Source organism: Gavialis gangeticus, unplaced genomic scaffold (genome assembly GCF_001723915.1).
Source record: "Gavialis gangeticus isolate Ggan-Ray unplaced genomic scaffold, GavGan_comp1, whole genome shotgun sequence".
Classification (NCBI taxonomy): Eukaryota; Metazoa; Chordata; order Crocodylia; family Gavialidae; genus Gavialis; species Gavialis gangeticus.
This window is the reverse complement of record NW_017729014.1, coordinates 22522087-22549510: the sequence shown is the minus strand read 5'-3', so window position 1 is coordinate 22549510 and position 27424 is coordinate 22522087. Positions and strand designations below refer to the sequence as shown.

Below are 27424 nucleotides of genomic sequence, written 5' to 3'. Positions count from 1 at the left end.
ATTAACTCTCTGTAGCTGGGCCAGCAGAGCTGCCTGCCTGGATCCCATCATCTCCAAGAAAAGAGACTTTCTTCTGACAAAATGGCCCTGCTCCTCTCGCTTGTATTTCAGACTAGGGTGTCTGCACCAGGCATTTGACTGGCAGAGCTGCGGGGCTATAAATACACCCCGGCAGCCTCCCCAACCCTGAGTCATTCTGCACACGCCTCTGACCTCTCTCCTTGCAGCTGGCTCCACTCGAGCTTGGTTAATGGCTGCAGGCAGCAGGCATCTGCTGCACCTGGGTGCTGGCTGCTCAGCCGGCATCTGGCACGTCTGTGTGCTACCAGGCCCAGGCCTTCTCCACGTCGGCACTCGCTCTGCGGCAGGCCGGAAATGTTGCTGGGAACTAAATCCTAATAGCATTAGCTACTCGTTAGATGGTTATTTAGTGGCAGCCCTGAAGAGGCACCAGCTGAGACCGTGCATGCGCGGAAGTGTGATTTCCATTGCAGCAGTGGCCAGGGGCTGTAGGCACAGGACTGGGGGTCCTGGGCACCTGGATCAGTGCTGAGACCATCCCTGCCTGCCCCCGGGTCGCACAGAGCTGACCCTCCTGCTCCTCCCTGAATTCAAAGCGATGCCATAACTTGGGCAGAGACAACATCCAAATGGAGCTTTAAATACTGAAAAACATAAAGCGGAGGCAGTTTTCTGTGGCTTTTAGCACATTGGGTAGGGAACACCCACATCCTGCACCTGCCTCTCACACAGATCCAGGCTCAAAATTGTTGCTATTAAAAACCAACTGGCTTTTGTCATTGACTGTAATCCTCAGTCTCTCACCCTGGGAGCATCACTTAGGCTTTCGTGCCGACGTTTCCCCAGGGGGTACAACTCCAGGCTGGGGATTTGTGCATGGAGCTGGGAAATGCAGTGAGCTTCTTGGAGGACCGGGGATCTAGAAGAGAAGTCCTGTTTGTTGAAGTATAAGCATCTTACAGTTTTGGTGCAGCGTTTGAATGGCAAGACGGGGGGTGAAAACAGGTTACAGCGTGTGGAGTCCCTGACTTATGCTTTCGGATTGAATCTTGCCATTCGCTCCATCCGGCGGATTGTGCTCAGGATTTCCCTCTGTAGCCCCAATCCTGCGCGCTGCTGCAGGGCATCCCGTGCCTCGGCAGACAGTTTGACTAGCCCCACCTGCGTGGACCAGCTTGTGGGATTTATGGCAGCAGCAAGCATTCGCAGATCGGATGATTCTGCCTCCACGAGTGGCTGGTTTTGGGCGGCATGCCTGTTCCTGTATCATAAATCAAAGACCTGGACAATCTACCGCTTATTTCCAGCAGAGCTTTTCCTTTGATCTCCAACTATTTCCTATTTACACCCTGGTCTTAATATTTATCAGCTTTTAAAGAGGTGGATTAAGTGAACTGCATGGATGTAGACAACCCTCTGATTAAAAGTAGCAGCATATTAATAACATGCTCCAGAAGTGCGAGAGCCAGGAGGGAACAGACCTTGGTGGGGTGCCTGGTTATTAGTCTTGTAAAAGGGGAATGATCGGTGCTGTTGCTGGGGGGGAATTGGACAAGTAATAGCCCAAGTCACTGAGTGAGGAATTAACTCCAGGTGCAACATCCTGCAGGACATTTAAAGAGGCTGAGCAAAGGCTTGTTAGAGCGGAGGCAAGTGTTGTGCAATACCAAACGCGTGTCTCTGCATCTCTCCGCTCCGTTTAAGCTGGCAAGGGAGTGTTTATGGGGCATGTGGGGTGGGGGGGACGAAGTGCCCTAAACCCCCAATAACTACAGCCTACTAAAGCCAGAGATCCAGGTTAACGCTTTATTAGCAGGGCTGGAATGGGCGCATCCTGGCAGTCGGCCTGTTCAAATCCCTGCGTGCTGGGAAGCGCGTTTCGAGCCCACAGCTGGGAGTTAACGTTGCTCCAGGCTATGTCCACATTGCAGACAGAGGTGCGACTGCAGCAGGGGTAGATACAGCCACACCAGCTTTAAATGAGCTAGCTCTCAAACCAATGGCAGGATCTTTATCATGCTGGGGATGTGAGTGAGCGTCCTGGGTCTGAGCGGGCCCTCGGTACAGCTGCGGTGCTGCCACGGGGACCTGCACCAGCCAGTCCTTGTGCTGCTGTCGCGTCTCCTGAGGGCTGGGCGGTCAAGCTTGTACAGACTGGGAAGGGCCTGGGGCTGGGCTTGACACGGCTACAAGCAGCGGGCTGGCTTGGGAGTCTGGCCCTGGCTTACTGCAGCAGGAGTGCCTTGCACTGCCTGGCCCAGGTGGAAGCGATGCCTGGGTGGGAGGGGAGGCAGCAGAGAGTCCAGGTCTGTTGTGTCCTGGGCAAACTGCTCTCTCCCAGCCCCGTCCCTAGTCCAGGGCTCGGGGGTGAGTGGGGTGGGCAGAGGGAGACCCTCTTATCAGGAGCAGGAGCAAGTCCCAGAGGCCTCACGCCGAGCTTCTGCTCGGGGCCAAGGCAGGCAGCGGGGCAAGAGGGGCCAGGATGCCGGAGCAGCCCCCGGATTTGGTATTTGTTAGCGGCAGTGAGGTAGGCGGTGGTAGTCGCGATGGGCAGAGGGGTAGGGCATGTCACAGAAACCAGACGCTCCCCAGATGTTGGACCCACTGGGTGGGAGAGCCCAGCCGCCCCACGCGCAGACCCCGGCACGCTTGGCGCGCAGGGGGAAAGGTCCCGCGAGGATGACGTTGGCACTTGGGCCATGACGGCTCCTCAAGCATGTCCCTCGCTACCTCCCTGCCTGCTGGTCCCCGCTTCCTCGCCATCCTTCCTGGGCGATAAGTGGGAGATGGGGTTGGAGCAGGGGTGGAGCCAGCCCGAGGGAAGAGGGGTGGCGTCTGAAGCTGTGCAACGATCCTCTGGCTCCTGCTGTGGAATGTAGCTTTACAAACGCAGGCAGCCTTTATTTTACTTCCTGTTCCCTGGCTCCGTCCCCGATCCTGTGTTTTGAAACGTGACCGTCTGATGTTCTCGGGCCGGGCTGCCGCGGCCCCTCGCTGCGCAGGACACCTCCCCGCTGAAAGGGAAAGTTTCCTTCAGGCTAACAGGAGGGTTGCATGAGAGATGCGGAGACGGGGAAGGTTTTCTTGGCAGAGGCTGGGCTGACTGCTCCTGTGCCTCTCCGAGTTCCTCCAGCTCAGACGTGTTGGGTAGCATTAGCGCGAAGTCTCGTGGAGGATCTCTAACGTGGCTGGGCGGATGTCCCCGTGCCAGCCCATCTCACGCTCCCGGGCGTTGGTTCACTTGGACTCTCCGGGAAGGCGCTGCGAGTCCGAGCAGGAGAAGTGGCCCCCAGTTACCTTTGCTCAGCCGCTCCGTTGGTAGCAGTTGGGACTGCCGGCTCTGGGGCCACCGGCTCGGTATCATGAGCAGAGGTCCCGCACGATGGGGCTCCAGCCAGGAGGCCCTGAGCTGATGCGCCAGCTTTCCGGCTCGCAGAGCAGTGCCTGGCTGGGGGGGCAGGCGCCTGTCGGTGCCCCGGACGATGGAGGTGCTAAGGGAATCTGTTCTCCATTTGACATTTCAGATGTCGACCTACAAGCGGGCGACGCTGGACGAGGAAGACCTGGTGGACTCCATCGGGGAGGGAGAAGTTTACCCTAATGGGATCCAGGTAGGTGCTCGCGCCCGCAACACCTTCTCCTTTGCACGTGATGCAGCTGCCAGCCAGAGGCAAAGGGGGACATGACTTGCAGCGGGGTCGCCTTGTATGATTTCCCTGCCACCACGCTGGGAAGGTGGAGGATGGGGCCCTGGTAGGCAGGAAGGAGCTGCCCCGCTCCAGTGCTGCCTGCGGTCAGGGTGGGCCGGCTGCTGTCAGTCCCCCTCTGCACTTTGAGCTGGGGGAGGCGAGTGAGGCCCGTGCCCCTAAAGGCAGCTTCCACCCCCAAAGCAGGTGGGGTGCTTTGGCTCGAGTGACAGGTCGTAAATGTGCTTCTTTGGTGGACAAGGTTCTTTGGGTCGATGTGATCTCTTTTATTAGACCCACTAAATAGTTGGAAAAGTTGTTCTTTGCAAGCTTTTGGGCACAAACACCCTTCTTCAGGCCTGCGCGTGCGCGTGGCCTGGGTGCTAGACCTGGTGGAAGTCCCTTCAGGTCTCGGTGGCCTCTGGTATGGGCGCAGGGTCAGTCTCCCCTCTCACAAGGCTGGACACGTGCGAGTATCCCTGAACTTGAGCAGCAGCTGCAGACTGAGCTAGGACTGCTTCCGACAAGCCACCTGGGCTTTCCAGGTTTCCTGACAGACAGTCTCATGAGCTCTCTTGACCAAGCCGATGCCTCTCGCCTGTCCCCATTAGCGCAGAGCTCTGGTTCTTGTTGCTCCATAGCCTTGGATACAGCGGCCTCAAAGCAACACCCTTTGCAGGCCGACTACCCCTGCTGTAACACCGCTGGGTTCCCCGGCAGTCCCTCCCCCCCATTGCTCCTTTCGTCACCACTCACAGCTCCTAGGGGTGACGTGCACCTTGGGCACCCCAGCCAACACGCTGCGAGGAGCACAGCGGCCCTTGGCCGGCAGCAGAAACACCAAGGGTGTATTTTGGGTGTGCGCCCTCGAGAGCTATCCCACCAGCCCTGAATTTCAACTTGACCACAGGCCAAGTGTGGATTAGCCTGGGAGGTAAACCTTGTCTCATCCTGTTTGACCACTGTCTGGAGTTACATAAGCAGGAGGAAGACACTTGATACTGCCGAGCCCTCTAATCTGCTAGACAAACAAGACCCAGTGGCTAGCAGCTGAAGCCAGCACGGATTTTTTTCTCCTCTGCAGCGAGGATGATTGGGACGGCCTGCCAAGGGATGTGGTTAATTCTCTGCCACTTGGTGCCTTTGAGCCCAGCTGTTATAAAAGAGATGTTCTAGTTCAGCCACAAATGACTGGGCTTGTAGCAGGAATCGCTAGGTGGGATTTTACTGCCTGTGTGATGCAGGTGGCCGTGTCATGTTATATCGGGCCTTGTGGCCTGGAGGGAAAAAGAAAACCCGATGAAAACAGCATTTTTTGTTCATTTGTATTACCAGAGCCCATAGGAGCCCTGTTGCAGCACTGTGCAAAGCACTGTCTGGACACACAGTGGTATCCCAGGGAGGTTATAGTCTTACCAATTAAAGGCAATGGATAGATGTGGATCCGTGGGGCAGTCTGGGGAAATAAGAAGGCATCGCCGGTCCATACAGTAGGTTGTCAGTATGCTGGGACTGCTGTTGCAAAGGTTGCTGCTGGCAAAGGGGAGCTTTAAGGAGGGAGTTGCAGCCCCTCTGCCCCTGAACGTCCTAGAGCTCCTCTCCAAGAGGCCCAGGGGTTTCTCTACACTTGCAAATTGGTTTGGACCAAGAGGGCGTGTGTCTGAAGTGCCACATCCATTCGGCTGTAACTCCAGGGGCAGACCAGCCCTGCATGACTCTCTCAAGGTCCCTCTTAGCTTGTCCTGTCCCACCAGACAGCATCTTGCATGAGTGTTGCCTTCTCACTGGTCCAGTCTGACATCCCTGGTCCCTTTATTTCAATAAGGGAGGCAGAAGGCAAGGCAGGGCTCTACCTTATCTCAGTAGAGGGGGCGAGTGCAATGTCTGGAGGACCCAGCAAGCTCGGACCTGCTCTGGGTCCTCAAGGCTGGTCTAGACGGAGTTGAGCAGCTCTCTGCCCAGCGTCTCATCCCGTGCCCCACTGTTTCTTCCAGTAAAGAACAGACAAGCCAGTGCAGGTCTAAGCCAAGCTCCACTATTAAAGCTGTGAGGGAGAGCTGGTGGAGCACCCAAGCACACACCAGGAGATGTGTGAGTGGTTTTGGGGCTAGCAGAGCAAGCTCAAAGACAGCTCTGAATGGACCGCAGTAGAAGCCAGGGCCTGCCATGCAGCAGGTCAGCCCCTGATCCTCCTCACAGGGGTCACGGAGCTCGTCCTGCCCACCCAAGGTGTTCATATGCCCCATCGCTGCCGTATCTGAGCACTTCGCCAGGCAGCACCAGTCCCCCAGGTGGTAAACTGAGGCACAGAGGGACAAAGCACCCCATTTCCCAACTCGAGCAGCAGCACCTGCCAAGCTAAAGTCCCAGGCTGTTGGGAGAAGACATTTGTCTCCATCCAGCTGGCATGACGTGCTGCTGAGCAGCCTCCAAGGGGCCTGCCTCTCGCTCACGGAGGTAGCCTGTGACTTTTGAGCAATGAGAACCTTTTCAAGTCCTTGGAAGACCCAGAGCCACTCGTCTCTACAAGGATGATGCCCTGGGGACCCAGCGAAAAGCTACTGGCTGCTTAGAAGAGTAGTGCTTGGCCAAGCGCTTGTAGGCCCAGGGGGGACATATTCCCAGCAGTGTCCGTAACTGGACACGGGCCCGCTGTCCAAAGTCTGCCAGCTTATGCGATCCGCTTTAGCCTAGCCACTATTAGCCACGCGTTTAGGAGCCTTCTGAAGGCAGCTCTGCCAGAAACAGCTTTATTAAAACCTCCCAAGAAGGTTTACGTTGCATTACAATATGACTCAGGTGTGCCCGACACCATGTTTTGGCTCCTGTGCAGTGCCTCGGGAGGGCCGGCAGACGGTGTTAGGGCCAGGGCATGTTCATGGACTGGTGGTTTCCAGTTCACGGAGATATGGTTCCTCCCCTGCCAACGTAGAGCGCTAATCGCTGTCAGTCAGGTGCAATTAAGCATGCAGCGTCGTGGACCTGTGCAGCAGGACTGTGTAGAAAGAGGCAGATGCATCCAGTCGCCTGCTTCGAGGAACCTAACAGTTAATCTTCTTCAGGCCGAGAACAGCTGTGGCCATGCTCAAATGCAAAGACAGCTACTGCCGGCTTTGGTAGTTGAACTTGGAAAAGTCTCTCCTTTGCCCCCCTGCAAGCAGCCTGTGAAACTTAATCAAGCCCATGGCAAAGTCCTGTTTGGCTCATTTTTGTTTGTTTTAACATCAACATTTCAGAAATCCCTTCATCCTGCAGTGCGGCCACTTCTGGGGAGGAACACCAGAGGCCTTAAACACTGCATAGGGGAGCTGCCGGGTTCTCTGTGCTATGGTAGGCAAGACAGACAGCAGCCCACAGACCCTTGCCCAGGGAGCTTGGACCAGCAGAAAGCTACTAGAGCTGGCCAAATGCAGTGAAAACCTGAATGTTTTTCAAACAATAGCACGGGCCAGAGGCTCAGTGGGTGTAAGCTAGCCCGGACCCACCGGAAAAGCCAGCTCACTGATGATAGCTTGTCTTCACACTTGTAGGGCTGCTTGAAGAGTGGCTGAGACAGCCAGAGGCTCACAGAGACTCCCCGATCCATTGGCATGAGGGGCTCCATGCTGCTGTCCTGGATTTCTCCCTGCTTCCTTCCCTAGCCATAAATTTACCATTTACATTAGCCCTCGACCAACTGATGGCAGGTTGAGTGGTTCCTCACACCCAGTGGGGTCTTGCCTGGGACGATGGAGTTGGGCCTGGTCCTACTTGGAGCAGGGGGGTGGACTGGTTGTGACCTCCTGGTCCCCTTCCCACCCTTACCGTCTCTCAGCGCCGCGCTACATGTCTCCATCCTCCTGTGCCTGACCCCAGCGGATGTGAGTCTGTTCTGGCCCCTGCAACCCTGGCTCATTGGCTCCAGCTCCAGACACTTGTGCTTCTAGCCCTGGAGCATCCTGTTTCGGTTCCAGCTGTCTGCTGACCATTAACCCAGTGCCACCTCTGCAGCATTTTGGTCTTTAGGCCTCCCGCCAAGGGTTACTCGGGCCTGTGCTTGCATTGCTGTCTCCATGCACTGCAGCCCCAAATGGCATGGCAGCGTTTCCTGCTATCGCTGTCAGTGCCTTGCGTGTGGTTGCTCCTGTTACTCCTTTTTATCCTCCGTGTCCTGCGTGAACGGGGCCTTCCTGGCTACTTTTACCTGTGGTGTCTACAGGGTGTTCTTGTGTCCCTGGCTTTGTAGCTTGTAGCTGCAAACGAGGACTTGACGTGGCAAATTAGGGCATGCAAAGGCAAAGGACCAGGCTCGATGGCCTGGGGGGCTTCTGCTGACCCCACAGTGTACTCTGGCACCTGACTTTCTCTTCGCTGCAGGCACTGCTGCGTTGCCTTCTCTCCTGCCCGTCCCTCTGCATGCAGCTCTCCTGTTCTCATGCCCCATCTACCCACCCTTGCCTTCAAAAGCAGGGGGGATTATGCTAATCTCACTCTAATTACTCCCCAAAATGGACTGTGGTCAGAGGTTGGACATTTCCCTGTGCCAGTGAATCGCTGCCTCTGCCAGGCTCCGGGACGGAGAGCTCTCTGTCTCCGGGAGCTGTAATGCCACATCCTGCTACGCTCTGTGACAGTGATTCTTGACCAGGTTGCCACAGGGTCTTAAGCAGGGCTGCCCCGAGTCTACGGAAAGGTGTCTTGAGTCTAGACAGGCTGAGAATCGCTGCTCCATGGCAAGGCAGAGCACAGCCTTGCAGCTGGTTGATTCATGCTTCTGAATCAAAGGGACATAATTATTGAGTGTACTGCTTCTTGCTGCTCGTGGAGGCATGCACATGCCTGTGGATGGCGGCAGGAGTTTAGTGGCGCAGCCAGCCACTGTCCAGACCTCTCAGCACTAGGCACCTGTGGCCAAATCCTGGCTGGCTGGAGCAGAGACGGGAGCATCAGACTGAGGAGACAGATCAGCGCACGTCACATAGTGCTGTGCTCTGGCATGGGGGTGTCCACCCAGCCCGTGGAGGTGTGTGCTCATGTGGGCAGCCATAGGTGCGCTGGTTTTAACCTAGCAGTGAAGCCAGGGCTGCCGTATCTTTGCTGCTCCCCTGGCTGGTGGGTTAAAGGTGGCTGGGCTGTGGCTCTTTGTGATACAATCTCAGCTTCATGTGGTTGAGTGGGTGTCTGCAGCGCCGAAAGGCCAGCCTTCCAGGGTAGACTTGGCTGTCTCTCGCCTGCTTCCTGCTCTGCTCTCTCCCAGCCCCAAGCTGAACACCAGGAAAGCTGCAATATGCTCTTCCAGGAATAATGAGGTCTGGCTGAGTCTAGACTTGGCATAAACAGAGCCTGACCTTGAGCATGCATGGTATCTTAGGAGTGGCCCCACCCTGGGCACGGGGAAGAGAAGGAGGGCAGGCACTACAGCCATATATTCACATCCTGGCTCCATGTGGGTGCAGGAGCTGTGCGCCGTGCACTTGTTTTAGTTTTGCTGGTCTTTTTTTTTTCAATGATCAAAGTCTAACCGGGGAGAGGGCCTCCAGCAGGGACGCGGGCATGGCACTGGCATGCAATGTGTACACAGGACGAAGGTAATCAGTAACCTCAGCCACTGACGGGGGCTGGATGCTGGTTTGGCCTGATTGCCAGGCTGTTCCGGTACAGCAGGTCTCGCGTGCTGCCCCGGCCCGTACAGCGCGTACCTCCACTGCTGCGTGCAGTGTGTTCCCCTGCAGTACAGGTAAAGCCAAGTGCCTCCATTGAGGGTAACACACATTACAGGGGGGTTGGCATCATCCTGGCAACAACACACAGGAACCTCGGATAAGGTCCACAAACCAGAAATGCAAATATAACTTTAACTCCGTGGGTTCCTTAGTTTTGTGCTTGAGCTTGGGGTAACCACAGCATGCTTCTGGCCTGGATTACCATTAGGTGATGGATACAAAAGGTTGCTAATGAGCACCAGGCTCTGTATAAACCCAGACCAGGTGATGTGCCTGACAGAGCTCGCTGCCCACCCAGCGCACTGTGCTCTCCACGCGCACCCTGCCTTCACGCTGTCGTCACATGGGCATGGGGCGTTTTGCTCAATCTGTGAAATTTTTCTTTAGTTCTAGGTATTATTATTCAAAATTATTAGAATTACTTTTAAGAAGGGGGATAATGACCCTGTCGTGCCTTTGCAAAGCTCTGGGGGGTTTATACACGGAAGGAACTTGAAAAGAAGCTAAGTCACTAGGCCCAGTGCCTAGCTGATAACACAGTGCCTAAATCCATTGCAATCGGTGGGAGTTAGGTGCAGTCCTGGGGCCCTAATGTCCAGTTCCTCCACAGTTTTATGTAATAGAAGTAAAAACGGCTCCTGCTGAGGTCTGTTCATGAGCAAGCATCTGTGAAGGCATCGCATGCATCCATTTGCACGTCTTCCCTGCCACTTCCAGCCACCCGGAAACATTTAGGTAGCGGCAGGGAGGACGCACAACACGTCAGTGCTTCCATGGCTGGCTTGTAGCACCTGCTTGGCCAAAGCCATAGGCCTGACCTTTCCAAGAGCCATGTCCATCAGTCAAGCTCGTGGAAGACCTCTCCTCCATGAAAACATTTCCAAGAACTAATTGGGAACAGGTGATGGCTGTGGGATAGCGGGAGCATGAAATATTATTCCGATTGCAGTGTTTTGCATGCATTTCCTCTCATTGTACCTCCCTTCCTGTTAGGATTTCTGGTGAGCGTGGAGTCCTTTCCAGCTCGCAAGCTTCAAATGGGTTCCTCCCCGAAGTCCCCGCGCTCTGCTGACCTGGGCGTGACGGGCTGACCGCAAACTCTTGTGAAGCCGTGCCTGCCGACGGCAAAGCTCGCATCTCCCGTTGCATGAGAAATAAGCAAAGAGTTTTCAGACCCAATTGGATGGCACTTTAAACAAACTATCCCAGTTACACCTCATCGTTGGCATCTGTGCTATCTGCAGGGAAAATCTTTACCAAAAACGCTGGGCTGTAAGGGGCAGGAGGCCGGGGCGGTGGGAACGACCTCTTTCTTGACCCAGTCGGAGCCATAGCGGCCTGGTGGGAAGGTGCAGACTTTCTCGCCAGCTGGATGGATCCTTCCTCTTTCCTCTCCAGGTGAATTTCCGTGGCTCTGGGAACGGCAAGAGCTGCTGGGCGGAGCGCACGCACATTGAGAAGCGGCTCCTGGCACTGGTCGTGGTTCTGGCAGTCAGCGTCTTGGCCTGCGTCTTGGCCCTGGTGCTCCAGTATAAAGCCAGTAAGTCCTTCCTTTGCATCTACGCACATTGCCTGTGGAGCAGGCCCATTCACGGGGTCTGGGGATCACTGGGGTTGTCCCAGGGCCTGTCCTAGGAAATCTTGTGCTGCACCAGAAGCCAAGCTATTCTCCTGTCTCAGCGGTGCTGATTCTTCCCCTGCTGGGATTTCCCCTCCGCCGGGACATGGGGCCTGATAGTCTTCCCTCTCCTTCCAGAGCCACCCCAGGTGTGTTTGACCGAAACCTGCGTCTCCGTCACCAGCTCCATCCTGAGCTCGCTGGACCGATCGGTGAACCCCTGCGACGACTTCTTCAGCTATGCCTGCGGAGGCTGGATCAAGGCGAACCCCGTGCCTGACGGGCATTCGCGCTGGGGCACCTTCAACAAGCTCTGGGAGCACAATCAGGCCATCATGAAGCACCTTTTGGGTGAGTCTCCTCTCACAGACCCATTTTAGAGACAAAGCAGATGCTTGCTAGGCGCTGGGAAAGGCAAGCGAGTGCCCAGGCCCTGGAGAAATGCCCTAAGATAGGCATCAGCACCCTGCAGCCCATGGGCCAGATCCAGTACACAGGGCTGGCTGTGGCTATGCCTGTGCCACACCACAGCTGGGCACGGAGGGTGGCTGCTTCACTGCCTCGTGGCGGGGAGAAGCAGCAGAGGCAGCCAGGTGCTTGTGCCCTCCGGCCTCAGACCTGAGCTGGGGCATTGGCCTGAGACAGGCTTTCGATGTGCTGAGCCGCTGGACAGGCTGGTCCGTAGAAACTTCCCTGCTCCTCTTGGAAAGATGAGGATCCCACGCTCCCCGAGCAGTCAGTTGTGGGCTGGGCTCCTCACTGCTGCTTTTAGCTTGGAGCCAGGAATGAAACAAGCCCTGATAAAATGCTCCCTGTCCAGCTTCCAGGGCAGATCCTGCAGCTGGTCGGAGCCGGCCGTGCAGCAGTAATTACCCGGGGCCATCGTGAGCCGACACGGCCTGGCAGTCACTTGGCTCTCGGGCAGCTTGGCTGTGGCGTGGGGTGATGTGCTGGGGTGGAAGAGGGTACCTGCAGCCGTATGCACGCACGCTTACAAGGGCAGGGGCTAAGCTGTTTGCTCCTTCCAGAGCTCAGTACCCCGACACAACACATGCAACACAAATAACACGGCTACTTTTCCCTCCTCCCTCCCCAGGAGCTCAGGGAGCTGAACCCCTTAGAAAACACGCGTCTCTTCCTACCTCTAATCTTCCCCCACCCTTGCACAGCAGCTTGCAGCACACCCTGGGGTGGCAGAAGGCAAAGAGATGGCATAGGCAAGGGAGATGAGCTGCCCAAAGAAAGAGGCAGGCATTTCTGGAGGCATCACCCTTTGCCTGGAAGACTGGGACCTGCAGAGGTGGAAGGGACCTGGGGTGAGCTCAACCCCAAGTGATTTGGGGCCACTCTGCTAGGCTTGTGGCCTCCCAGGAATTCAGATATATCCCCACCTGGGGTGTGCCAGGGACACGCCGCGTGCTGCGGCCCCAGAGGCCTTGGCCGGTCCTCGGTGCCAGCTGCAGCCGGGGCAGGATGTGAGCCGACCGTTCCCAGGCGGCAGCCGTGGGCTCAACCAGGAAACCAGATCTCTCCGCTATTTATTTTTCTTTATGCCCCCAGGATTTTTGACCTTTGTGTTCATCGCTTTGTCTAGGAACTCGGAGTTTACAGAGCGAATCAGCGAGCGCGTCTCCCGCTCCCCCTTGCCGCGGAGAAAGCCTCTTTGTTCTCCCAGTCACAGAGGGAGCCAGCTGGGGACACGGCCAGTTTGTTGGGAGGGACTTACCAGCACAGGCGAGGATCGCCAGGCCTTGCTGAAAGCTGTAGGCTACGGAAGCCCCCCCAGTGTACGGCCAGGGGAGGGTTGAAAGCCAGTGAAGAGACCAAGGGGTCTGTGCCACTTTCCTGCGGCTCCCATTGCTGGATGGTCTTGGTGCTTCCCTGAATGCCCAGGCCTGGCTTCCTCTCACGCTTATGGGAAGCAGGCCAGCTTTCCGTGGCTCTGCCCCAGTTGACCGGCCCCAAACCCCAGTTATTTTTGCAGGGGATGGAGAAACTGCACTTCTAAGCCGCAGCTGGAGCAGACCCCCCTCTGCCATCTGCTGTGGATGGAGAGCAGGAAACGTCAGACCCTAAGCAAGGGCAGAAACTCTGCAGTGGGCTAGGCGACTCTACCCGAGCCACCTTTGTGGTCTAAGGAGCGCAGCCAGCCCCGCAGGCAAGGAGCACGTGTCTGTGCAGCGGTAGCACCACTGGCTCAGGGAGGTGGACATGCCGTGCCCTGGATGCAAAGACACCCCCCGTCCAGGTTGCACTTCAGCAGGATGCTCCTGGTGCATGGGTGGGAGCAGTTGTGCAGGGCGGGCGATGCTCTCGGGGAAGGTGATGTGCGTCTTAAGCTCTGCAAGGGATGGGATGGGCCTGGCTGGCTCGCAGCAGCCACCCAGAAAGCCAAGCTCGGGACTGCCTGCGAATTGGCTGTTGATACAAACCAGCTGCAGCTTTCTGAGCGGTGTGAGAGCAGGGCTGTCTGGGCGAGAAGGGGAAATAACTTTCAAGCAAGCAGCAGAGAGCTCCCTGCAGCCGCCTGCCGCTGTCGGCAGGGCATTGATCACAGACCCGCACGAATGTCTGCCTGCCAAAGGAGAAGTGGGTCAGCGCTGTCTGCACAGCTGCAGCAGCCCCCGGGGCCTTTTTGTGCAGCCCTGGAGCAAACAAAGGGGTTCCTTATCAGCGCTCCTGACTCAAAAGACAGCGCTAGGCTCTGGGTGTAATTATCTGAAGCAGGAGATTGGGAAGAGGGCCTTTGTTTGGTAGGAGAGGGGTGTTCCTGCCATTTCCTTGCGCTTGATGTCAGGGCCCAAATGGAAGCGGTGCATCCAAAGTTGACTGAAAATAATAGAGCACATGGGAAAGTAGGTCTGGAAGGGACCTCACAAGGTCAACTAGTCCAGCCCCCTGCTCGAGGCAGGATCGTCCCTGAGGGGGTTCATCCCAGCCAAGTGTCTGTCTAACTTCAGGAGAGCGCCTCTGCGCGGGATTTTAATTTTGTAAATTGGCTATTGCCAAGGGACAGTCAAAACACGCAGGCGGGTTCCAGCTGCCTCGTTCCAGGGTTTGTGTGATCTCTGCAGATCTTTAATCTAAACCAAAATTGAATTACACAACAGAGCAAAACGTTGAGTCTAACGTTACACGGCGGTTGCAGCCGGCAGAGAAACCCGACCTGCTCATGTTGCACCGAACTGGCAGCGCTGATGACAAACACATGTGCTGGAGACAAGACTCCAGTCCCTGTCCCAGCACGGCCGCTCCCGGCTTCCAGGGCGTTTCGTGGGGGTCCGCGCTTCTGGGGTCTTTGGTGAAGAAAACGTTGGGTTTTAGCTACCGGCTGTGAAGGGGAAATGTGTGCAGCAGTGAAACGCGTTCAGAGTGGCAGCAGGGAGCCTGGCGACCTATTCTGCAGCTCCGAGGAGATGCTAAGGAACCCGTCCCTGCGCCCGGGTAGCGGGTGGTTTTCGCATGCTGCCCAGCTCGAAGGGGCCCAGCAAGAGTTAGCTAGGCTGCAGAAGGCAGCTCCTGCCGGGGATGGGGGAGAGCTGAGGATCAGGCGACTCCGCTCCTGCTGAGCCCCAGCATTTTTGTCTCGCTGTAGCCATGCACGCGGTCCGGCCTTCCCCGTGACTGTGCGGCTGTGGCATGGGCAGAGCCACGCGAGAGCCTCTGTGCTGGATACAGCCCCTAAGGGTCGATGGGATCTAGTGGACCCATCCGAAGTGGGAGCGCCCTGGGATCCACCCAGCTTGATCTCTGCAGGCTGGACCCCTCCGAGCTGGCAACTCGGGACTATACGAGCAGTAAACAGTGCCTTGGAGGGCCCCCAGTTCCTCAGCCCCCTTGTTCTCATTGCATTGCTTTCCTCGGTTGATTCTCAGGTCCGGCACACGCGATCTCCTCAGCTGCCAGGAGCACTGCCTGGCACTTGCAGGCTCCACACCCCTGTGAGACACCTTTCTAGCACCCCCTTTGAACTGTTCTCCATGTTGTCTATTGGGACTACAGCAGGAAGTGATTTCTAAAGGACTGGCAACCAAAACAGTGTTAGCATCTCACTTTTGTGTGTGCTGCTGCTATTAGTATGGTTCCCGAGCTGGCCAACACGCTTATCTGCATGAAATTTGAAACCAGATTGGGGTCAGCAGTTCATCTAGTCCGTGTAGCACAGGTCAAATAATTATGCACTGTAGTGAGGTTAAATCCTGAGTTCTGCTAAAGTTTCACTTCCAGAAAGGCTTCCAGTTTGCATCTGCAGACTTCAAGCCACTTCCCCTGCTAGCTCGTTCCAGCCGCCAGTCGCCCTCCCTGTTTGGAGAATCGTGCCGTATTGCAGGTTGGATTTAGTCTGGCTTTAACTTCCCGGCGGTGGTTCTTGTTCTGCCTTTCTCTGTGGAAATGAAGAGCTCACCAGTGCTTGGTATTTTCTGTCCCTGAAAGTACTGCCTCACTTTGATGAAGTTACTCCTGGAGTTTCTAGCTAACTGATCGAGGGCCTTCAGGTTCTTGACGAAAGGCATTTGTCCAGTCCTCTTTGTGGCTCCTTTCTGCACACTTTTCAATCCATCAAATCTCTTTTTAAACACGAGCACCCCATGTGGCTTCATTGTTCCCGGAGTGGTCCCACCTTGCCCTACAAAGATGAAATGCTCTCCCTTCTGCTTCCCCGTCTGTACTTCCAAGAGCTTGTGCATCTTCGCTAGATAGGGGATTTAGGGTCAACAGCAGGCAGATCCTGCCTTGCAAGTTCAAGCAGCCTCTTCTCCTAACTGGAGGATTTGAGATGACAGAACAGTGGCATTTTAGGAAGGGAAACCTCATCGGATCCCAGCGCGGCCATGATCTACGGGTCATGCTCTCCTGCCTGGCCGGGGGGACGGATGCAAAGCCAGCCCCTACAGAGTGTGGTCTTGCTTTAAAGCCTTGAGTATTTGGATGCTGGGGTTATCAAAAGACCTTAAGGGAGCGTGTGGGATTGCCTTCCGAAGGGATAGGGCACTTTAGAGCGGATGTACCTTCAATGAGAAAGGCCATCCTGTGTACAGCTGCCTGCCCTAGGCCTCTCACCCTGGCCGTGGGAGTGTTTATCATTTCTCTTCCAAGGCACTGCGGTTCTTGATTTGCAAATAAATATGATCGAAGAAGCCCAGCCCTGGGAGCACGGAGGGCAGGGCAGCAAGTGGAGCCAGGAGATTTGCAGACCTTTGAGGGGCTCCTGAAAAATGGCTTCTGTTTTTCTTCCCTTATCGCTGTCCTCCGGGCAGCCAGCCCCAGAGCGGCGGTAGGTGGAACAATACAGCCGGAGCTCCCTCCTGCAGGGTTTTCTCTCTGGATTGCCACTTCCCAGGGCAATGAAGCCTGATAGCTGGAGAGATTCCCATAGCAACAGAGGCTCTGTTCCCTGGGCTCAGAGACTGCTTCCTGCATCTGGCTCGGCCAAGTGGGTTGTGTTTGGGTTTTATACTCAACAGATGTGCAACTGTTTATTAGCTAATATCTCTCGTGCTTCCTCCTCCCCCGGGAGAGCTTCATCACTGCTGGAGCCCTGATAACTCCCTCTCTGCCTCTCCTATCTGCTTGCCCGGTCCTTGGGGACCTGCTCCTCGCCTGGCTTCTTCCCGCTCAGGAGAGCTGAGACCTTGCTCGGGCCCACGTGCAGCGTAAGGGGGCTGCACATATTGGCACAGCCTCCTCTGTGCCTTTCCCCTCTGCCATTGCTCCAGCCATGAGTTGGCCCGCTGCGCTGGCACGCAGGGACTTCAGCTGCTGCGACGGTGAGAGCCGGTCTACGGGCAGCTTTCACGCAGTGCTTTCTGAGATGCCCTCTGGCTTTGGGACCAGATTATCTCCAAAAACAGGATCCCAAGGTCTCAGGATATATTCTTTCTTATGGACTGCTTTGTGCATGTACTTTCACAGCATCTGAAGCCAGATATATACATTCATACCTACTCTGGTTAGTCCGTGAGAGGCATATCTACCCTGCTTTCTACTCAGGATATGCAGTCCCAAAAGAAACCTCTTGAGCAGCTGCAATGCCTGGCTTGCTCTAATACAAATACTAGGACCTTGGTTCATGGCCAGAGCCAAAGGAGGAGGCAACCACAGCCAGGAGTGGGACATAGGCTAGGATCACAGCCCAAGCCCTCCACTCCCACGTGCACGTGCAGCACTTTGTAGGACCGATGCCAAGCCAGCCACAGTGCGTGCCCTCACTGCTTGGGGCGACCACTGCATCAGTCCAGACGTCAGCAGACCTCAGCGTCCAGCCTCTTGAGTTTTCTGCTGTTTCTTCATTCCTCCCCCCGAAGGGGCACTTCCAAAGCAGCTCTTGCATCACTCAGAGCCCTGCAATCTACCATCTGTTGCATTTGGGATTTCCATCCCGATGCACTGGCTCCTGCCTCTGACCCTGGAGGGGGAGTCTCCCGAGGGACTTCATATCCTCAGCACAGCTGCATCGTGGCAGAGCAGGCAAGAATGGCCTGTCGTGCCAGGGTTAGGAGGGCTCGGTGTGTCTGTCAGTAACTGGAGGCCTGGGAGTCGCCCCAGCCTCCTCTCTATACAGCAAGCCACCGTGCTGTTCCCGCGGGCATCCACCGAGCATCTCCCAGTCCGATAGACAACCTGCCGCAGCTTCGTGCTCTCCTAGGCAGTTGTCCGGCGGTCTGCAGACAGACTTGACAACACAGTCCCGATGCAGCTTTTGCAGCAGCCTTGGTGGTTAGAATAGCTTTTAATCTGGCTACACCAGCACCAGCCTTTCAGCAGGAGGGAGTGCTGGGAGCCACGTGTAAGCCTGCTGGCTGCAGGGGACCCAGTTACTTACCCCTAAAGTCCTTCCTTGATATCTACAGCCTGAAAATGGGTGTGTGCAGAGGTTAAGGGATTTGGTTCCCAGGGCAAGTGGGGTGGGGAGAAGGAGGGGTGTCGGAAAAGCTTAGCTGTCAGCGAGGCCTCTGGGAGGAGTTTGGGGATGGTTTTCCCCCAAGACAGATCTCTGGAGGTGGAAGGGGAAGACATGCCGGCACTGGAGAGCTATGCGTGGGGGGGTCCTGGGAGCAGTTGAAGTACCACTGAAATGCTTGGGGCTGGAAGAGCCCCTCAGAGGGACTTGGTGTGGAGGAGACTGATTTGCAGGCCAGGCAGAGCCAGCCTCATCCCTCCTGCCTAGTGCCAACTGGGGTGAGGTTGAAGCATCGACGTCCCTCTCCTGGCACGGACAGAGCCCCTCACGCAGCGCCCGGTCTGTCTTGCAGAAAACACCACCGCCAACGTGTCGAGCGAGGCTGAGCGCAAGGCCCAGCGTTACTACCAGTCCTGCATGAACGAGACCAAGATCGAGGAGCTGAATGCCAAGCCACTGATGGAGCTGATAAAGAAGGTAAGGCCTGTCCACCCGTAGCGCCCACAGAGCTTAAGGTTTGCTCCCATTCGCACCGCACGGGTGGCTAGGATGGGCGGGGATAGCTCCCACCGGCTGGCTGGGGATGGCATACCTACTGGTTCCCTTAGAGTGACCCTTACCAGACCCTGCCTCCTCAGTCCCATTTGGGATGGGAAATCAGAGGCAGCCGCTTTGCTGTGCAGGGTGAGTGCCCTGGCATGGGGCTGTCTGTCTTTCCTCTGTATCACGGACACGGAGAGAAAGTGATATCCGCTGCGTCCGGTGGAGTCCTTGGGCCACGTGGGTGATCTGCCCAGCTTGAGGTCACTTTTAAAGGCTACCCAACCACAACTCCGGCCTGAGGTCCCTGCGGCCCCATTCACCTCGGCTGAATGTTATTTTCTGGAGGATTTATAGTAAATGCACAGATGGCATTTGGGCATCAGGGTCTCGGGGAGTGTCAGGGAGAGTTGGGTGCCTGGCTGCACTTGTGCCTCTGCAAATCGTACCCCATCCTGTCCGAGTCTCTGGGATGCGACACTGGGAGCCAGTGGGTGGACCGAGCATCTGCCTCCTAAATGCCTACATCCCTGCCTTGCTCCCTAACAGGACATTTATCTAACCAAAAGCCAGGATTTTTCCCGGTCTTACCCATGTGGATGCTGTACTGCAGGGTCTGTGGGTGCCACCAGTCCACAGAGCTGGTGTAGTAAAGTGGCTTTTACCATTGCAGCAGAAGTGCATGAATTAAAGAAAGCGGGTCTTGCCTTCTCAATTGTCCAGTCTCTCCTGCTGCCAGCATCTCCCCCAAGGCCACAGGTACAAGCAGTGCTGAAAAGCCTGGGCCTAGGCATGGGCATGGGTACAGGCACCATGGGTGACTGCGGTGGTTTTTCCACTGTGCCAGTTAAGGAATGGAAACACTGTGAGATCCAATCTGTTAAATCTTCAGTGTCCAGATGCAATGGAGGCACAATGCCAGGTTGCTTTGGCCCAGAAAGTGGCCAAGGCACTAAGACAGCTCAGCAAACACCAGAGATGGGTCATTCACCATGATCTGCTGCTGTCCAGCTGCCTTGGGTAGAAGGATCGGGGAGGACAAGAGCCACAAACCACAGAGCAGCCACCTGCCCCCACTAAAAACCTGTTTCACCGCCTCGGTTTTGACCCAGGCTCCAAGGAGTTTCCAGTTGCTCACCTGTCCTGTCTTATGCATCTCTCTGGGTTTTCCTTCCCCAGCTTGGCGGCTGGAATATCACAGACCCCTGGGACAAGGATAACTTCAACCAGACCCTGCGGGAGGTCACGGCGCACTACCACGTCTCGCCCTTCTTCTCCGTTTATGTGAGCGCCGACTCCAAGAACTCCAACAGCAACGTCATCCAGGTGAGCACGGCAGCGAAACGTGCCCGTCTCACCCAGTGCAGCCACTGCTGCCTAATGGCCCCGGCAGACCCCTCATCTTTCTGGGGGTGGCTCCGGCTGGGGTGACGGCTCAGCAGCGCGCCAGACCCAGGGCACCCTCCTGGATGGGTTTGGTTTCTGCAGTAGCCAAGCTCTCTGCTTTGCCAGTGCCATGCGCTGGGTTCACTCCTGCTCTTGCTCGCTTTGCAGGTTGATCAGTCAGGGCTGGCGCTGCCCTCCAGGGATTACTACCTGAACAAAACGGAGAATGAAAAGGTAGGCGTCCCTCCCCTGATGTCCATCTGCAGGGTGGGCTCAGTGCAAGACGTGGGCTGCTTAAACTCGAGCTTGCCCCCCGGGATCTGCCTTCGTGGCACTTAGGAATCTTTGCTGAGCACAGAAACAAGGGTCAGTCACTCCCCGGCTCGCAAAGGGACACAGCGCTGGAGGTGGGGCTGGAGGTGCTCAGCCATAGAGCAGTCCTAGCCAGAGCAGGTGCTCAGCCTTCTTCCAGCAGGAGCCGTAGACGCATGCGTGACACCATGCCGCATCTGCCAGTGATGAAAAGGGAGAGGATACAAGCTCCCGGAGCCACGCCTGCTATTCTCTGAGTAGCTCTTGCAGTGATTTTCTGCTGCAAGGGGAGCTGTGTATTTCTGTGGCTAAACCTGCCATGAAGCAGGCATCTGGGAGGCATTCCCATTTTGCACACAGGCCAGCTTCCCGCAGGGCAGCCTCAGGAGCTAATTCCACCTCTCTGATCAGGTGGAATCTGACTGATCCAGCTCCTCTCGCTGGGGAGAGCAAACGATCCCCCTAGATGCTGGGGTGGAGGCTTGAATCGCTTCCTTGCCTTCCCGAGCTCTCGCAGGGGGAGAACTTGTGGCTGCAGGGGAGAAGCAGGCAGCACACTACTACACCTCTGCAGGGAAGGGCGGCATATAAAGCACATGGAAAATAATACCATAGATGCCGTGAGAGGGAACGGGGGTGGCCAGAGGAGGAGCAGGAAGGAATGCTGCAAAGATGTGTGGAGGAGGATTTGTTTGCAGTCTGCTGGGGAAAATGGGCTGGCCAGGGAGTGTTTTTATTGCTAAGTGTTCAACTGATCTATAGTCCCTACGCTACCGGTGACTGAGAGAAGTCAGGCCTTTCCCTGCCAGCTTGAGCCCTCGCCTTATTCTTTTGGCTCTGATATCCAGGTGCTCGCAGGGTATCTAAATTACATGGTGCAGCTGGGCATGCTCCTGGGGGGACAAGACGAGGAGTCCACCCGGCAGCAGATGCAACAGATCCTGGACTTCGAGACAGCCCTGGCCAACATCACCATCCCGCAGGAGAAGCGCAGAGACGAGGAGGTGATCTACCACAAAATGACAGCCAGGGATCTCAAGGTAAGGACAGCGATGGCTCCCGTACCTGCTAGGACAGGTCTGGTCCTGGGCAGTCGTAGCTGTCGACAGGCTAAGTTGGGAAAAAGGAATCGCTTCCTCCAGGGGCCAGGGACTGAGGAGACCTGGACTGTCTACCCAGCCAGGCCCCTGACCCACTGCGTGACCTCATGCAAAGCTCCGTGCCTCAGTTTCCCCATCTCAAGAAGGGGAGTAATGATCACTAATGACCACACATAAAAAGCTAAAATGGGTAGGTGCCAAGTGCTGTGATGCTCTCCTTCTTGCCCCTGCCACTCAACGCTGCCCCTCAAGGGCCTCATGCCCCTGTAGGGGTTTATGTCCGGCACTGTCTGGGCCGGCACAGCTCGTCCTTGAACTCGGGCCTCAGAGGCCGGTGCGTCGTGATGCAGAGGCTCCAGGCCGAGCCCCTTCAGACAGCCCAGCTGGCGATATCCGTACCGTCATGTCTCTCCTCCAAGGACTGACAGCAGCTCACCCCATTCATCACCTTGCTCATCCCCTTTACGCAATCCTGGATTTATTCACTCTTCATTTTCACGAGGGATCAAGGGAGGAAATCATTCTCTCCCCTTTGACCTCCAGAGGCAGGAGTTGTCATGGGAACCTGAGTCGGCAAAGTCCGATTAACTCGTTAGACCCTCAGGGATGTAATTGCCTCCCTCTGGAAAGGAAATGGCTCCCAAAGAGGACGGGTGGCTGGCCAAGTCCGAACGTACAGGCCCGCTTAAGGAACGTACGGCAGTAGCTGCTGGCGATAAAACAGCGATCCTGCCAGCAAGGCCAGCACGCGAGGACCAGGGGTCTTCCCACCTCTTACTGAACCTGCCCTGTGAGTCAGGGTCTTCTCGGAGGACAACAGTGGAGAAGCTCGTCCATACGCCCCAACCCGCAGGACATCATGTTCATGATGATCTCTCGCCTCGCTGAATTGATACAGCCCCTCCTTCCCCCACCATCCACCCCAGCCTCAGACGCACCTTGGTGGTGCTGAACCTACAATGCGGGTCTTAGCCCAGACAAGGTTCTCTGGGTCGATGTGATGTCTTTTCTTAGACCAGCTAAATAGTTGGAAAAATTGTTCTTTGCAAGCTTTTGGGCACAAACACCCTTCGTCAGGCATAATCTGCTGGTGTTTTGTGTGCTCTCATGGGTGGAACAGAAGCCAGTACACAAAAGGCAGGTCTGTGAACATGCAAATGCATGACAGTGAAGATCAAAGGTGATGGGAATCAATAGGCATGAGACAGGTAGACAGGCTTTTGTAATGAAGTCGTGCTGGGAAGAGTAGCGGGGAGTCTTAGACCTACAGCTGTCCTACAGATCGGCCCCTAGGCTCGTAGGCTCATCTTGTAACTTGGCCCTGTCTTCTGTGCCCTGGGACTCGCCAGATGGGCAAGACATGGTGTTTTAAGCTCTGCCTTTCTTCCAGAGCCTGGCGCCGGCTGTGGACTGGATGCCCTTCCTCACCACCGTGTTCTACCCGGTGGAGCTCAACGAGTCCGAGCCAGTCGTGGTCTACGCCAAAGAGTACTTGGAGCAAGTCTCCACCCTCATCCTCAACACGGACAAATGGTGAGAGCAGCTAACACCTAAAACGGTTCTGGTCCACGTGCCAAGAGACACTTAGGGTACAACGCTCTCGCGACTCCCGGGAGACGGGCGCAACCTTTCTGCCGGTCGCATCTCGCAGGTGTCCTGCACGGCTGTTTGCAGAGGCACTAAGGCACCTGGCCGCTGCGTGCGTGGGAGATCGGGTGTGGAGATGGGGAAGGCCGGTTCCAGGAGTTCCTGTTTCGAAAGACTGCAAAGGCTCCAGGGGCTGGATCCTGTTCATCGATTAGGCATTTAGTTATCTAGATATCTAAGTGTGAGCCTCTTCCACCCTGAAGCCCTGCAAAATGCCTTTTCCTCCTAGCTTTTTGTTACAGTCTGCAGGCTAAGATGAGAGCACTAATAGGAGTAGATACGTTTGTTTTTCAGGAGCTCAAGCAAAGGGGAATAGGCTCGCATGTAGACACTGACATTTCTAAGGGCCACGTAGATGCCTGACAGGTAGAATAGGATGGGGCCTGTTCTCAGCCCCACCGCACCAGTTTTGCCTCAGCCTCCACTGTGGTTACTGCTGTGGATTTTCTCTCTTCTGCACCCCCACCCTCCCCTTGCTCCTGCACTGCCTCGAGTACAATATCACCTGGTCTCAGCAGGAGCTGAGTTTCTACCTTAGGCTGTAAGATACCAAACAAAAGGTCCCTGCCATGGGCCGTCGTGTGAGAGGTGGGAGCTCCACCAGAGAGCAGGGCTGAGAACTTCAATATTTAGTGGAAAAGCATTTTTTTTTTTCCTTCTTCCATTGCAGCCTCTTGAACAACTACATGATCTGGAACCTGGTGAGGAAAACAAGCTCCTTCCTGGACCAGCGTTTCCAGGATGCAGAGGAGAAGTTTATGGAAGCCATGTATGGGATGAAGAAGGTGAGCGTGCGGGACAGAACGGGGGCTGATGACCTGGCAAGTGCATGTCTCTAGCCAGGGCAGTGTTTAAATCCCATTTAAAATCCTCCGGTTACTCTCCAGTCCAGCTTGTCCCCGCAAAGTGCTCGCATTCCCCAAAGGGTGAGAAGAAACATAGGCTGAGCTAACGCTCCTCCTTGGCCTTGCCTTCACCTAGGGCTGCCTCTGTGATCTGGCAGCATCGCACGCTGCCAGCCTGGAGGTAGGCAGGCAGAAGCTCCCCCGCAGAGGGCCCAGCTCTCAGGAGCTCTGCTGCGGGCATTGCAGAGACCGAGTGGGTCGGCCAAGTCCGAGTGGCCGCTTGCTTTGCCTCTGCTGAAGGCTGTCCTGGGCCCAGCTGAAGCCACCAGAAACACCCCACCTGGCCACGGCTAATGGAGTCTGCACCTGACTGTTGAACCCTGCACCCGGGACTCGCAGCTCCAGTGGCTGCTGCAGACAAGCTGGGAAGAAAGGCCACCTCATCCTCTGACCAGCCGGTGAAACGGCTTCCAGAAATGACCCAGCCCAAACCCCATCCCCTTCCCAGGCAGCTCTTCCCCAGCAGACGCCTGGAAAGGGAAGCCATTCTTTCTCAGTCAAATCCCTGTCGTCTCCTCACCCCCACTGAGCCATCCCAGCTTGCCGGTTATCAGGGCGAGATAAGAGCAGCCCATGAATTGCAGGAAGCCAGCTCTGCCTGCAGGCGCTGGGGTTGTTTTTCCCCTTTGCCCTTGGTGCTGTCACTCATGGGTGCGAGGAGCTGGTCCATGGGGTGAGGCTCGGCATTGCCCGGAGGAAACCTCCAGGGGTGCCCACCAGAAGCACCACTGCAGGAGCCCTGAGTTATAGACCAGCTGCAAAATTAAGGCTTCTTGATTCTGGCTGGCACCTGGGCAGGGAGGCATCGCTGGCTTGAGTACCAAGCGTGGCTCCGAGGCTCTCCCAGCTAAGGGAGGGAAAACTCCCGTCGGAGCGCACATGGGTCCGGTCGCTGACTCTCCCTCTCCCTCCAGACGTGCCAGCCCCGCTGGAAGTTCTGCGTCAGCGACACCGACAGCAACCTGGGCTTTGCGCTGGGAGCCATGTTTGTCAAAGCCACTTTCGCTGAGGACAGCAAGAAAATCGTACGTCCCTGCTGCGCTCTCCCCGGCCTCCCACGTGGCCTCCTGGCTGGGCTCCACTGGCTGGGGAAGCCTGGCCAGGAGCAAATCTGGAGCCAGTTTAAGTCTCTGTCTTGCAAAGAGCAACGTTGCATGTGAAAGCAAAGCTCCCAAAACCGCGGTGTTTACGGGTTCAAGGGCTTGTCCCCGTGGGGGGGCAGAGAGGCCTCTGGGAAACTCCCAAGGGGGGGGAAGAGGTGCCGCACCCCAAACCAGCTGCGGCTCTAATAAGTAGCAGCTGCCTGTGCCCTGGCACAACACAAGCTGCTCCGTCATGGGGGAGACGAAGAGCCCTGTGGTTTCTCTAAGCCCCTCTGCAGGAATTCAAGCCATTTTCTCCAAGGGGAAACTGAGGCACAAGAGTTGCCCAGGGTCACTCTGACAGCAGCCGAGCTGGGAACAGAGCCCAGACCTGGTGGGTCGCCATCCAGGCTCCTACCCATAATGAGGGGCTGGCTGTTCTGCTTGACGTGGGGGGCTGCTGTGTCTCCGGCCCGGGCCTGGACGGCTGATGCTACCCCACATGGATATGAAGGGCAGTGCTTTACTCTCTTTGCCCACTTCCATTTGGCAAAGCCCAACTTCCGCCCCCACACCAGGGCCCTGCAGCCAGTGAGACTTTCTCATGGGCCGCAGCGCTCCTTCTGGGATGGGCGCTTGCTTTCACACGGAGCACAGCTGTCTGCAACAACGAGCCATTGTTTGTTGTTGCCATCTCCCTGGATAGGTCATGGGCCTTATCAGGGAGCTGCTGGACAGCACCGCCAGCGCCTGAGCCCTGTCTGCAGCCTGGAGCCGAGAGGCGTGGGCTCCTCCAGATGTTTCAAGAGACTTTTACTTATGTCTCCAAACTTGCAGAGCAGGGTTCACTTTTTGGGCTTCCGGCTGACCCCATGGCCTCTTATTTTCTCTAGGCAGAGGAAATGATTACAGAAATTAAGATGGCCTTCAAGGAAAGCCTGGCAAACCTGTCTTGGATGGATGAAGACACGAGGAAATCTGCCAAGGAGAAGGCAAGAGCAAAGCATGGGGGGCACTGGGTCCCAGTTGTCGGGGGCATCATCCCAGCCCCTGCATTCACATCCTGAGACTCCAGTGGGTTTTAAATAGATCTAGGGATTTCCCTGGTGCGTCTTATTAGAAACTAGCACAACAGGCCATTGCTCAATCACTTAAATGTAAACTTCATAGGCCTGTGCCATGGGATAGCCTCTCAACAGCTGCATTTTCTGATGGTACCATCTTTCAGTCTCTGCCAGTTCACTTGATAGCTCCCCATGGCCAAAGGTGCATGATCCCGTAAGTGGGCTTCTACCTTTCAGCCTATTAAGGCTGGTTCCCAGTGGGTGACAGATGGGACCCAGTGCATGGAGAAGATGGGGGACATGGAGTGGCTGTGCAAAAAGCCCAGAGCCGTGATGCAAGTCCCTTCTTGGTTCCACTGTGCTGCATGTCTACTCTAAACACTTTCTGCAGGAAGAGCGAGCGTGGGGGAGGCACGTTGCATCAGTGCTTTTACACCCTTGCAGGGTGCGATACTAAACTCGCCATTTCCTCTTCTCCTGTCCCTGACCTCACCCAGGTGGATGCGATCTATGATATGATCGGCTATCCCAAGTTCATCATGGACCCCAAGGAGCTGGACAAGGTGTTCAATGATGTAAGTTGGATGTTTCGTCTTCTGCTGCTCTCACCCTGTGCTATAGAAAACTCCAGGGGTGCCCACAGGTAGGAGCCCTGATGTATAGACCAGCTGCAAAATGAAGGCTTCTTGATTATTGCCTCTGCTAGTAACGCGCTCCATCAGCCTGATTCTTACTGGGACGCCTGTATCTTCTGTGGGAGCAATGCTGCTGAGAGGAGCTGGTCCTGTGTCTGTTTTGGGCTACGTAGGGTAAGACTGGGAGCCAGAAATAGACCCAGTGCAGTCCTGGCAGCCAGGAGTGCGTGGCAGCAGCCCTGTCTGGAGGTGACCAGCCCGAGGATCATTGCTGCACTCTCCATCTGTTTGCCCTGGTCTAAGGTACCATGTAGTTGGGCAGAGGTGTGTTCATCTCCTGTGCCAGACTGAGCTGTCTGGAGAAGTAACTATGTGAGAGATTGAGATGCTTTGACTGCAGTCGATTTGATGCCTTCAGTAGAAGCTTCTGGCATTCCCTAAGCAGCAACATCTCTGTCTTGCATTGAATTAGGCCACTTGTGGGCCAGTCTTTCCATGTCCGTGCAGTCAGATAAGTGAACTCTTGGTCAGGGCCTGAGGGGAAGAGGAGCTGCATGTGGACAGCACTCAAGTCTGTAGTAATTCACTGGTACCACTGGGTGGTAGTGGATGGGTCCTTCTCGGCCTGGAAGGACGTGGGAAGTGGGGTCCCGCAGGGCTCGGTCCTTGGGCCCGCCCTGTTCAACGTCTTCATCAGTGATTTGGACGAGGGGGTGCAAAGCACCCTTTTCAAGTTTGCTGATGACACTAAGATGTGGGGGGATGTGGGCACAATACAGGGGAGCAACAGGCTACAGTTGGACCTAGACAGGTTACAAGGGTGGG

At 56.0% G+C, this 27424-nt stretch overlaps 1 protein-coding gene across 4 annotated transcripts in view; it reads left to right on the top strand.

Moving 5' to 3' along the window:
• Window positions 1–27424, top strand: part of ECE1 (endothelin converting enzyme 1) — a 57621-nt gene that overhangs the window by 22120 nt on the left and 8077 nt on the right. For 2 of the 4 annotated variants that reach the window (XM_019512009.1, XM_019512008.1), the window contains 12 exons: window positions 3546–3632; window positions 10808–10949; window positions 11166–11378; window positions 18281–18405; window positions 19648–19794; window positions 20023–20088; window positions 21015–21206; window positions 22657–22799; window positions 23584–23698; window positions 24733–24843; window positions 25794–25892; window positions 26462–26539. In XM_019512009.1, coding sequence (XP_019367554.1) covers window positions 3546–3632; window positions 10808–10949; window positions 11166–11378; window positions 18281–18405; window positions 19648–19794; window positions 20023–20088; window positions 21015–21206; window positions 22657–22799; window positions 23584–23698; window positions 24733–24843; window positions 25794–25892; window positions 26462–26539 — 1518 coding nt within the window. Of the gene's footprint in view, window positions 1–2900; window positions 3043–3086; window positions 3633–10807; window positions 10950–11165; window positions 11379–18280; window positions 18406–19647; window positions 19795–20022; window positions 20089–21014; window positions 21207–22656; window positions 22800–23583; window positions 23699–24732; window positions 24844–25793; window positions 25893–26461; window positions 26540–27424 lie in introns of those variants that run through there. The other 2 variants (XM_019512010.1, XM_019512007.1) reach the window with 2 other exon arrangements.